A 12,971-nucleotide genomic window follows, 5' to 3' on the forward strand; every position below is an offset into this window, starting at 1 on the left:
ACCTTATGATCAGTTGTCCAGAACAGCATCTGAAAGCTCTTCAGAGAAGTAAAATATTTATTATTTCATGATTCAGACCCAATAAGTTCTAATCTGCATTACTACCACCATAGCAAGGTAATTCGTTTTTATTAAAATGCAACTGTCAGTACTAAAAATGCTTTGAAGTGTGTTTCAAAAACATAATAAAGTCTGAATTTTGTAAGCACAAACAACTGCTATATTTAAATAACCACGAAGGTAACAAGACACAGTGGCAGAAAGAAAACGGTAAAGGAAGTCTTTCTCTAAAGAGTCAATCACTGCACTACAGAAGTTATGACATCAGCCTGAAACCCACACGTGGGTTAGTAATGGGAACTGAATACATTTGTTCTGACCTAGCGTATCACTGACATGCTAATTTTTTTCAATGAGAATTTTATGAATCTAAAGCCGAGTTACGATGGAAGCTGCAAAAGCTGACAGTCACCTTGGTTTTGTTTTTACAAGCTAACATCCATATGTTTATGGAACAAGCCTGTAATTCAATGAACTTTGTTGCTTGTTTCTAGTATGCCTAGTGCACTGAAATTCCTCTACAGTGTCAACAGAATATTTTGGTACCTAGCAATTGGAAGTTAAAGAGCACATCATATTAAAAAGCTTGTCATAATACCTGTTTTTTTTTAAACACTACCTGTACTCTTCAATCTGAAATTTTGCATCTAGTTTAAGCTATTTATTTCCTCCTCTCAGTCACGAAACCAAGTTAGAGTGATAAAATTTCGTAAAAGTCTTGTTTAATATTCTCACTGAGAAGCATTCTGCTGCAGTGCTTTGGTTGCAAACGCTGCAGAGGAGCTGTAAATAAAAAGCTCATTTCTATTTGAATTAGAGAAAACCTGGGAGATACTCCTTTATATGGAGTAACTCATAAACCCACGTTTGAGACTAGAGTTTGAAAGAAATTAGGAAAAGGAATGTAATTGTTTATTACTCAGCCTCAGAGGATCCTGTCATAAAACGAACAGTCATCAAGAACAACTCTCTTCCGACCACTGCACCAGCCCATAGCGAAAGGGGAAGGGAAGGAGATGGGAGGGAAACGGAGAGATTCTGTCACAGAAGACAGCCAAGGTTGTTTGCGGGAAAATGAAAGGGCTTATCTCCGGTAAACAAGCGACGGTTTCACAAAAGAGACGGCAGACACCGAGGAGGGAGACCGCCTTCCCTTCAAAGGTGCCGAGGCTGGCATAAAGCTGCCGCCTGCACTCGCCTGACAGCCGGCCTAAGGGCCCGGGCCGCCTGCGCCGGGACCGGTTAACCCTTCCCCACACCCGGGCGACGAAGAATCAGTGCTTGTAAGGAAAAACCCAAACCAAACAAACATGCTCCCCCCCGCACACCCACTCATACAAACACAGAAAACCCACCCGCGCCTCACTCGGGCCTCGGAGGCTAACAGCCGGCTCCCCCAACGGCCCGCACCCCTCGCCGAAACTGCCGCGGGCCAAGACGGCGCCGAGGGCGGCTAGGAGCCCTCTCGGGTAGGCGCAAGGGCAGAGCCCGGGGGAACGCGGCCCTAGACCTGTCACAGCCGGTGCGACGCCGAGAGTGCCTCGGCTGGCGGAGAGGAGCGGCAGCCCCTCTCTGAGGGGAGCAGCGGGAGCGAGTCGTGTCCCCCAGGAAGCCAGGGACCGGCGGCCCCACCCCCGGCGGGGAACCTGACGGCGGCGCCGCTGCACCGTAGCCCTCTGCCCGTGCTGGCCGGAGCACAGGCAGGATGACGGTGGGGCCGCGCACTCCATCCGCCTCCGCCAGCCCCACAGGAAAACGCAAGCCGTCCCATCGCCCGGCAGAGCGGCGCCAGGCCGGGAAGGCAACGTCGCGAATTCAAACCCTTCCCACTCACCGGCATCATCTCCGCAGCTGTCCTCCAGCCAACCTCACCGAGGCTGCCACCGTGCTGTGCCGGGCCTTTCCTGCGCCTACTCTCACTGTGGAGGACGCCGCGCTCGCCCTGGCGGCTGTGACAGGTGCCTCCCGTGCGCCTCACTCGCCACAGCGGGCGGGCGGAAGGAAGAGGCGGCGGCGGCGCCGACGGCCAGGTTCCCAACCCCCTTCCTCCTCCTCTCGGCGCGGCGGCCTCCTGCCTCCTTCCCTCGGCGCTTCCTGCTCTGCTCCGCCCGCGCCGCCCCACCAGGGGTTAACCGTCGCCGCGGCACCATTGGCCGAGGCGGGAAGAGCCGGGGGCGGGACGGCGGGAGGCGCGCGCACGGCCGTCGTGGCGCGGGTGCGCGCCTCCTTGCTGCACGTGACCGGTGCTCTGTAAAGAGAGCTCTTCTGTGGAGACTCGGTGGGAGCTGGCCGGTTCCCGTGGGTTATCGCTGCGGCACCGCTTCAGGCCCGGTCTCCCTCACCACTGCCCCGGGGCCAGGCTGCCGGTGGGCACCGCCTCTTTCTGGGAGGGCTGCCCGGGGGCCGCGGCCCTCGTCGTTTTCTGCCCCTGGAATGCGGGGAATGTGGTAGCGAGGGAGCGGTTCGGCCCGGCTCCGTCGCTGCGCGCTGGGGGACGGAGGAGGGCGGCACGACCCGCCAGGCGCGCGGGGGAGCAGGCTGGAAGAACGCAGCGCAGTCAGCCTCTGTCGGGAAGCAGGTGGGCCGCAGGAGAGGCCCAGCCCTCTTCCCACAGCTGATCGTGGTCCATCTAAACGCACCTCGATGCCTCGCTGTCCTCTAGCGAGAATAAGGTCACGCGTAGCGTCACCCTCGTTTTACCGTCCCTTCACCTGTGCGTTCCGTGTGAAACCTGTCCAGTGGACAGCCCCCACTACTGCAGCAGGAGGGAAGGTGTATCTGGCCAGACCCTGATGTCGGGCTCCCATGAGATTCGGTCTTGTGATTAAAAGTGAGGTTTAGTCCCCTCGGTTTCTGGTGTCTCATTCTGTAGAGCTACACCACCAAGATGAAAATTAACAGCTTGGGAGAAGTGAAGCTCAACTCTTAAGTCAAAACATCACCATATGTTAGTACTGCACCACATGCAATGTAGACAAATTTCATATTGCTGTAAGTCTTAAATCTGTATCTACGGAATACATGGACATACCCAGTGCTTCAACTCTTTCTGTAAGTGGCTGGTTTCCAGTCTTTGTTACTTTATTTGTAGAACACTGGCAGATCTCAGCTAGGAGTGAAAAAAAAGAATAAAGTAACTTGGCAAATTATTGAGAGAAGCTTAGATTCTGTTTCAAACTTTCAGGGTAAGTGGTAATAGCATATTAATCCCAAATACAAGCTCATATGTTAAATGTAACTTATTGATGTAAGATCCTATAACAGATAAATGTGTGAATGACCTTAAAATAATACATACATGCCCAAGGTTTCATTGCATGTCCTCGTATATACATGTCAGTGTGTTTGCATGCTCCAGTATCAGCTTTGCAACAGGTCAAAGCTTCTGCTGCTTTTAATAAATTGGTCCTATAGGAAAAATCTACTTGCATCACAAGATAATACTTTGTCAGTTTGAAATTATTTTGCAAGTACTGCTGGGAGTGCTGCTCACTGACAGTGACACTGTTATACTAGGTTTCCTGTAAACTGCAATTCTACCTCGTGCACACAACTCTGGAGATAGGTGAGACTATGATACTTCAGACCCAATAGAGAACTCCAAGGTCTACTCAGGACAGTAGTATTAACCCTGCTACGAGGCTGACCTGAAATGAAAGGGGCTATAATAGGCTTGTAGTTACGTATCTTAAAAAAGAAAAAGAGGGAATTAATCAAATTTATACTGAACTTCAGTGAACAAAACAGCAGTGAAATTTACTTGTCCTCTTACTATTTGTAGTTATTCTAATTTTAACAAAATCTAACTCCTAAAACTCTAACAACAGAATTGTACATCTTTTGTCACACTTGTTCTTTTAAAACTAGTCTTTCTCATTAACCAGATTAGATTTTTTGCCATCATCCTTAAATGATGGTCTGTTATTTCTTTGCAGGTATACTTTACAGCTGACTTCTCCCTGTTCTCAGTGATTGATAATAAAACCTAAAATACTATAAATATTAACCCACTATTACATTGCAACAGCAGGAACAGACAAAATGAAAAGTGGGAGAATATGGTGTAGACAGTTGCTATTGGGAATGAAGGCACTCCTCCATGCAATACCTCTGTTGGAATAATGGCCTCCAGTATAAAAGTTTGTCAACCCTGAATTGCTTTTGGCAGAAGCAGGTTCAGCCAATGTAGCAACCAGACAGACTGGATACTGTGGAAGAGGAAACATCTTCAGAAAAGGCAGACTACATATTTGCAAGCCTGTTCTTACTCCCGGTTTTGCTTCCCTTGGTAAAAAAACAAACCACTTGCTTTATCCCTTCCCATCTCTATTTTCCCATAGAAATGAGGGAAGAAAAATAAAATTAACCAATACTTACAAAGCATAAGACTTAAAAGTTTCCCTGCAGTATGGTAAATTAAGTAACACCTCCTCCCTCACCGAATGATCTTTTTGGAAATAACTCAGCAGTCAAGGGTCAGAGCAGTCATTATAAAATCTTCTGATTCTGACTTGTAGCTACAAATATTTTGTTTACTGTGATCAGCAAAATGGTTATTTTCAGTAACGTAGAAGTTTTCCCCCCATTGACCATGCATTTCCAAACAAAATGACTGGTCCAGCTTTGCAGAAATTATCTTGCTTGACCAAAGGAGCCAGTGATATCTGTAAGTTAGTTGCCTGTCTTAGATAAGCGAGGCTGTGTGAAAGCAGCCATGATTTGGGGAATGCGGAAGAAGATAAGGTAAGAGAATGTGGCTATAGAAAGAGATAAAGCCAGATTCAAGTATCTGATTCAAGTAATTTGCTTTTTTGCTTGCTTCCAAATACGCTGCTTTCGTGAGAAGTGTTTTAATTTTGCTGGCCTTTTTCTAAAGGAAAGGGTTTGTGCTTATTTGTTGGTGTAAGTATTAAAACACGTTATGCAAATACTTTTTACACTCTTGGTTCTTAAAAAAATCTAGAGCAATCCTATTTAACTTTCCAAATTGAAGCCACTGTAGCTTGAGATTTATTCAACTTGCATCAAAAGATGAAGGGTTACTGTTTATTATGTTTATTAGGGTATGGGTTACTGAGATTTGTGCTGAGCTTGTGTTCAGGCAGAAATTGAAATTTGATTGAAATGTATAAACTATCATTTTAGTGTTTTTTTAAATTACTCGAAACTTATGGGTACACAGAGGAAAATTATCAGAATATGTTTTGAAAAGGGAAATTAACTGCACTTGATAAATTGGCAGGCCTCTTACTCTATCATGCACAATGCTTTGCTTAGGACAAGCAGAGATTCCTAAAGATACAGGTAGGAGACTAATGAGATTTCAGGCGCACTCCTTATGAAGTTCCAGTTCCACTTTTGTCTTTCAAGTATCTTCTAGCAAGATTTTCAAATGTACATGTTTCTAAAGTTTTTAAAACTACCAGGTCTGAATATCTCCTACTTCCTTTTTATACATAGACAAAAGGAGGAAAATGAGCTTTCCTACTTCGTCACATCCAAATTTTCTTCAGTTTTTCATTAACTTGTTAAGATGCTTTTCTAGAGCATAGGAAAATGTTTTCAGGCTTTGTAAGTATCACAGGAAAATAAGTATTTATTTTTAATTAACACTTTTTCTTTTCATGTGGTATTACTTTACATAACAGGTATTCCCATTTATAGCCAGAAACAGTCTCAGAGGTCAAACATTTAGGGTGGGTTCCATCTTATTCAAGTTTAGTAATCTAGGAAGTTATGTGTGTAGTCTCAATCAGTCACCTAAGCTATATTTATCACTATAGATAAATTGAGATGGGGAGGGAAGGAGGCAGTTCTGCAGGCTATTCATTCCTTGCTAAGATACTCATCCCACTATCTAAATCTCTTGTTCTTTGAAGGTGCCTATCTCTATAGATTTAAGATGAAGCCTGAATGACTAGGTCAGATTAGAGAGCAGGCTTTTGGATGGCTACAGTTAGGATGGGTTTCCTCACAACTGGCAGAATAAAATCTCTAAAAAGGGGGTAAAGGTACGAGTGTATGTGTATATATATATAAAAAAATGATGTATCCTTTCTAAATGGATAGATTCCTTTATTACAGAATACAACTCTCCTTTCAAAAATTACATTTTGTATTGGCTGTAATGCAGGAAGAACTGGTCATGAGTAGCTAATCAATTTTAGAAGTGGAGTCACAGATGTACTTCTAACTTGCCAGGCAAACACGCAGGTGTAGTGCTATGTGATGATACAAACAAAAAGTTGAAGTGTTTCCGGAGTTTCACAGCAAGCAGCTTAAAATCTTTAATGAAATACTGTGTAAAGTAACTGTGTATATTTAAAGATATTTTATTACTGTGACCTTAAATAACCTCTAATTCCAACGTGAAGCTGACTTCCTAAGGTTGCAACAAGAAGGAATTCATACTGAACAATAGTCATAGACTGCTGTTTTTGAATTCATATACAGCCAATGCATTTTAAACCCCACCAAACCTGTTCAGAGATAAACTATAAATAATAATCTAAAGGAAACACTTTGATGCCTGTTTTCTACACGGTACTGGAGACACGTGAACAAGAGAAAGATACTTTTTTATCACTACCTTGTATTATTCTAAAGTAATGTGTGTTGGACTAGATGACTAAAGTTCTGAAGTTGCCATCCACAATCCACTCAGTGCACAATCCACTCAGTGCATCATTCTGCAAAGGAGTATAACAATTAAAGCAGGAGTGAAGCCGTATGATCTGTATACAGCATAGCTGCATGTTCTTCTTGGGGATTTGGATATCTGATACATCATGTGTTTCAGCCCTGCATTTGGTGGATGAGAGATGTACTTTCTTTAAACAGTAACATAAATTGTATGCTTAATCCAATACACATGATGCAAAATAGCATACGTCTATAGTGGAGAGTGCTGTGGCCTCATTGCTATACTCTCAGTAACTACAGTAACAGGTATTGTTAATTTTTTATGTTGTAGCTACAGAAGAAACAGCACTGTAATACAGATTACATGCCATCACGTTTACAGACAGAAAAGTCTTGTTCTGCTCCCCTGTAATTTATAATGATGAAACCATTAACTATATACAAAGTAGTAGAGAAAAAAAAATTTAAATGTCCTGGGAGTGTTTCTCTCTGCTTGTATCTTTAGGATTGTAACTATTTTGGCTCTCAAGATGTTTCTTTACAAAAATCAGCTTTTTGTAAATTTTCAGTATGCCCATGAGTGTGGGGCATACTGAAACATGACTAAATGATGGGTTATTAGTTGAAACATTAAATAGTGAGGAGATTGAGCAACAAGTCAATCCTTCACTCTTTACTCATTTTTTACAGGCCACTTCATTTTGGGTGTACCATTTGGCTAAAGTTTGAGGGGAAAAAGGATGGGTCGTATTTAAGATTGAGTCCAGCCATTTAATTTGTTACTATAAATCTAAAATTGCTCTCCGGTATCCCAGCCATTCTTTAGTGAATCAAGTACTCAAGTGTTTTTAACAGCTTCTGTCTGAACTGATTTCAGTTATTTCCTCTCAGCTAAAGGCCTAGTGCAGAATTGTGTGATGCATGATTAGTTTTTACCCCACACTGCAAAAATGGTAGGCAACTAATCTTCAAATTTTCTATAATCATCACTTCCTTGTTTAAAACGAGCAACTACTTTACTTACTATAATTGAAAACAGTCCGCTTCCTTATGTTTACTGCTGGATCAGATGCAGATTTGTATTATTTCCATATCCAAACCCAGTAATTCCCAATTGGAAATGTGTTATCTTCTTCTAGAATATGTCTTTTACTTGGTTAGCTTACTTGAGATAAGTAGGTCTAATAGGAAAAAAAACATGCAGAAGTTACAATGTAATGGAGCTTATGCTTCCTGCTGTTGTAGCTGGCAATGGGTGAACTCAAAGGACTGCAGCTTGCAAGGGGAGATTAGGCAAATCCTCTGCTCGATTCTGAAACGTGGGATATACTGGAGAACATTTTTCAGCAATTACTGAGAAAACGTGATGTGCAAAGGAGGCTTGGAGGAAAAACGTCTTCATGGGAAGAATACTCATATATAGTAGGAGAAAGAAATTATAAACCAAATTAAATGTGTTTCTTTCTTAAAAATCTGTTTATAATTACTATTTAAACTGCACCATTAGGACTACAATCCTGTAAATAACATTATTTACCTTGTTTTGTCTGTGTATTATAGAATCAGAATTATAGAATGGTTTGGCTTGGAAGGGACCTCAGAAATACACATCCTTGTCTCTAAATTGGAGAGACAATTTGATGGATGGACCACTTGGTGGATAAAGAACTGGCTGGATGGCCGCACGCAAAGAGTTGTGGCCAATGGCTCAATGTCCAGCTGGAGACCAGTAACAAGAGGTGTCCCTCAGGGATCGGCGTTGGGACCAGTCTTGTTTAACATCTTCGTCACTGACATGGACAGTGGGATTGAGTGCGCCCTCAGCAAGTCTGCTGATGACACCAAGCTGTGTGGTTCGGTTGATACGCTGGAGGGAAGGAATGCCATCCAGAGGGACCTTGACATACTTGTGAGGTGGGCTGATGCCAACCTCCTGAAGTTTAACTATGACAAGTGCAAGGTCCTACATAAAAAGGACATGGAACTGTTGGAACAAGTCCAGAGGAGGGCCACGAGGATGATCAGGGGACTGGAGCACCTCCTGTATGAAAACAGGCTGAGAAAGTTGGGGCTGTTCAGCCTGGAGAAGGCTGTGTGGAGACCTCATAGCAGCCTTCCAGTATCAGAAGGGGGCCTATAGGGATGCTGGGGAGGGACTGTTCGTTAGAGACTGTAGTGATAGGACAAGGGGTAACGGGTTAAAACTTAAAAAGGGGAAGTTTAGGTTGGATGTAAGGAGGAAATTCTTTTCTGTTAGGGTGGTGAGGCACTGGAATAGGTTGCCCAGGGAGGTTGTGAATGCTCTATTCCTGGCAGTGTTCAATACCAGGCTGGATGAGGCCTTGGGTGATATGGTTTAGTGTGAGGTGTCCCTGCCCATGGCAGGGGGGTTGGAACTTGATGATCTTAAGGTCCTTTCCAACCCTAACTGTCCTATGATTCTATGATCTAGTTCCACCCCCCCTGACATGGGCAGGGATACCTTCCACTAGACCAGGTTGCTGTATTTATCTGTACTCATCAGATTTTAGAGATCAGAATACACAAGGTAAGTTTCCTCAAAAATTACAGTAAGAGTACTGAATGTGTTTAAATACATCATTACAGTTGTGAAACAGGAAATGGTTATGATTTAAGATATGCCTCTATGGAAAATATTTCTGTGCTATACATATACATCTCAAATATGTATTAAAAAAAACTTTAACACCTTAAGTGATCACTTTTGGGGCTTTCCAGTTACCAAAAATTGATAGAGAACCAGTATTTCTATTCTATAAATGGACAAGCTACAGCATAAGGTAAAGTAACTTACATCTTTTCTCTTTTTCTTCCACTTGGTATGTGAGAGTTCTGCACAATTTTCTTTTCCTTGCCTTCTATTTCTGTCCTAGACAAGCCTGAGTACACATTTAATTTAGTAGCCTGAATTTGAAGAGGTGTGCTGGTTAGTATTAATAATAATACATAATCTGAAAGCAAAGTAAAAACATTTTTGGCAGGATTCCTTTTCTAGTTGCATTACTCCAAAAGAATTAACTAAACCAAAGTATGTTGAAAAGTATTTATGTCTTGGTGTTTACTGAAACAAGAGTCAGAGCCCTTGTTAGAACTGGTATGACTCCAATTCCTATCTTACTGAAATAAATGCATCATTTAATTTTTCCTAATTAAACTGTTTTGATGTACCAACTGGGACCAGAAAAATTTTCTTCTCAAGCTGTATGTGGTATGATATGTCCAATATAACAGAGGGAGTACAAGGAAAGAATTGTAATGTTAGATTTAAGAGAATTTAAACAAGGCTGTTTTTTCTGTACAGATATACCTGAAACATCAAGAGTAAAGAACAGTGCTGCAAAAAAGTATAGCTTGAGACTGATACATATATATCCTCAAGATAAATAATGGAGTTAATTAAAAAAAACTGAAATGCTTTTGAGTAGACCCCCAGCCAAAAAGGGTATCCTTTTCTGGATTCCTGGTTCTGTATGAAATCCCTGTTCACATCCTAATCCATTTTAATAATCCATCCTTTTACCTCCTGTAATCCTCTGGTTATATTCAATTTAACTGTTGCCATTTTGCTTGTTTATATAGCATTCCATATGAAATAGCTCACAACAGTTTCTGTTTCATACCTAAAGATTTCCCCCTTAATTGCAGGAATTCTTAGTATTATCAAACACAACAGGTTAAAACAAGAAATGAAGACTACAACCGATACTGCAGGAAAAATTTGTGTAGGCAGTAGTCATCACAGATGGGATTCATTCAGTATACTGCTGTTAGTTCTACCACCCACATAATCCCTATTATCATTTCCTAGCAAACACACTTCATTAGCGATAAAAAAATCTCACTTGTCTGTTCCAGCAGTTACCTGACGTTATTGTGATATAAAGTAGTTAAAGGCCATGTCAATTGAAAAGTTACTTTACGTTTTTTGAAGGTCATAATAATTAAGTGTATTTTCATTTGATGAAAAACAGTAATTTGAAGAACCACTACCAAATTTATCCTGTACTACTAAATGCACTCTTCCTGTGAGCAAGCATTGAGCATTAGGATATTGCGGTGGTACAATTATTCTCCCTGTTCCCTACTTGTGTGTTCGTTTGTCCCAATTAACTGAAGCTATAAACTTGAGAAAGCGATGTGCTGTCAGGGAGGAAGCAACTAAGGTTCTGCCTTTTTGCTGAAGCACAGGCTGACATTCCTGATTTGCATACAGGGTGGAGTTCTGCAGTCTTTTATTCCTCTGAGTGTTGACAGTGATGACAGTTTTTATGGGAGAGACAGTACTTTGATCATGTGTGTAGCTGGGTATGAGGAGGAAACTTCCATTAAATAATTGTAAGGGACACAATGACTTAGGAAAGCTGCATGAGTGAACGGGAAGCCAGAAATTCTGATTGTTCTGCCCCTTTTCTGACACACACACACAAAAAAAAAGCTGCTGTGCTGTAATGCAAGTTACAAAGAAGCTTTCTCTGTAAATGGGATCAAGAGATGGATCCAAATAAATAAGAAACACACACACAAAACCAACCCCAAAACAAACCCTGAATGCTTGTTATTTTAGAGGGGAAGAAAGATACAAAATTATGAAAAATTGCCTGATCCAATTCACAAATAGTTGTATCAGCACAACTATGAGGAGCAAGGCACTGTGGTATAAGGGTGGAAACTTCACAAGCTGCTGTACCTGCTAGAGTACCCATGCTGTTAAGCCACAACCAAAGACATCATAGTACCCTTAGCAGAATTTAATTAAAACTTCCAAATAATCCGTTCTTGTGGTGGTCAGTTCATTTTCAGTTAGGGGAGAGTAATTGTTCCCAAGTAGTTTGCCTGCAGCAGTGGAGCAGAGTACAGGAATTTCTTGTTTACAAGTTCTTAGTAAATTGCAAACTCAGGGTCACATGACTTTATATTCTTAAAGTTAAGAGACTATTAGCTGCTGAATGTCAGTTGCTAAAGGTTATGGAATTATAGTATGAAGAGTATGCTGTTCAAGCACTGTCTTGTCACTCCTTGTTTCTCCATTTACCAAATTGTTAACCAACATGTTTAATGCCTCAGGGAATCTCTGTCTTACTATTCTTTCCTTCCTAGTAGTTTTACAGATTTCCATGAATGAAACAATAGATTTCAAGTGTTGATTTCCTCAGTTTCATTTCAGCCATCTGGTGGTGATGTCACATATAATCACCTGTCTAACAAGCACCTGATAGTTTTCCTTCCTTGGGGACTAAAGTACAATACACATACAAGCTGCGTATCAGGCTGTATTTGTACTACAAACAGTGGTTTGCTATCATGATTCAGATAAACAGGAGACTAGTTCAGCTGATTTAGTTACTTCAGAGCATTTCCTGCAACTTAACTCATCCTGCCAGTTAACATGAATACACATTTGGGTTTTTTTTCCAAGTTAGCCATTAAAGAGATTGAGTAGGCTGGGCCCTGTGACTAATGTTTCCTTGGCTCTGACTGTTTTGCTGCTTCCCTAGAGCATTCCATAATACTTTATTAGCATGCAGGGGATACTCTGAAATTCCCAATTGTAGGACACCACTTGAAAATGTTCTAGGAATCTCAGTGCTCCACAGTCTGAAATCCTGGCCATAAGTAAGATACAGCATGGAAAGGCAAGTACAGAAGTACTTATGCTGTAAAAAAGACCACGTGCATTAGCATTGTCATTATTAATACAGCTCCCTACTCATATTCTGTACTGATTAAAAATAAAAATTAAAAAAAAACCCAAAACAAACAAACAAACAAAAAGGCAGTGCCACAGCAAAACTTGCTCAAGGTGGTGCTGCACTAATTGAATAAGGCTTTTCAACCACTACAGGACTTTGTTGTTCTACTAACATTGTGAAGGTAGCAAACAGTCAGGTTTCTGCCACTGCTGATGCCTTATCACAGGCAACAAAAGAAAAACGGAATTGCTGAACTATTTTACTCTACAAAGTTTAAACGTAATCCTGTTTTAGAAATGTCATCAATGTAAAGAGGCAGCAGCTAAATGGAAACAACATGATGTGCCAATGAGCAGTAAGTATTTCCCCCACCAGTGTTTAACTATGAATCATGATGAATATTACCTCCATGGATTAAAGTGCTGATCTTAGTTATTTGCATAGAAAATAGGTTTTGTTCAGGAGCTGAAGCTTGTCTAGATAACACACTCACCTGGAACAGGAAAACCTTTCTATGTTAGCTTTACAAATCACCTTAGCTAAATTAGGAAAAAAAGG

At 41.6% G+C, this 12,971-nt stretch overlaps 1 protein-coding gene across 6 annotated transcripts in view; it reads right to left on the reverse strand.

The window, feature by feature from the left end:
* Nucleotides 1-12,971, reverse strand: part of PPP1R13B (protein phosphatase 1 regulatory subunit 13B) — an 87,029-nt gene that overhangs the window by 71,455 nt on the left and 2,603 nt on the right. Inside the window, exon 2 of one of the 6 annotated variants that reach the window (XM_061464104.1) lies at nucleotides 3,092-3,169. The exons of 1 other annotated variant lie outside the window; for it this stretch is intronic. Coding sequence is in view for 2 of the 5 variants with exons in the window: in XM_061464110.1 (XP_061320094.1) it covers nucleotides 1,895-1,903 (9 nt within the window). In the remaining 3 variants the exon portion in view is untranslated. 4 more of the 6 variants (XM_061464110.1, XM_061464108.1, XM_061464106.1 and 1 more) reach the window with 4 other exon arrangements.

Source organism: Pezoporus flaviventris, unplaced genomic scaffold (genome assembly GCF_033815535.1).
Source record: "Pezoporus flaviventris isolate CSIRO_AGI_PZ_B2104156 unplaced genomic scaffold, CSIRO_AGI_Pfla_v1 ptg000036l, whole genome shotgun sequence".
In the NCBI taxonomy this organism is placed as follows: Eukaryota; Metazoa; Chordata; class Aves; order Psittaciformes; family Psittacidae; genus Pezoporus; species Pezoporus flaviventris.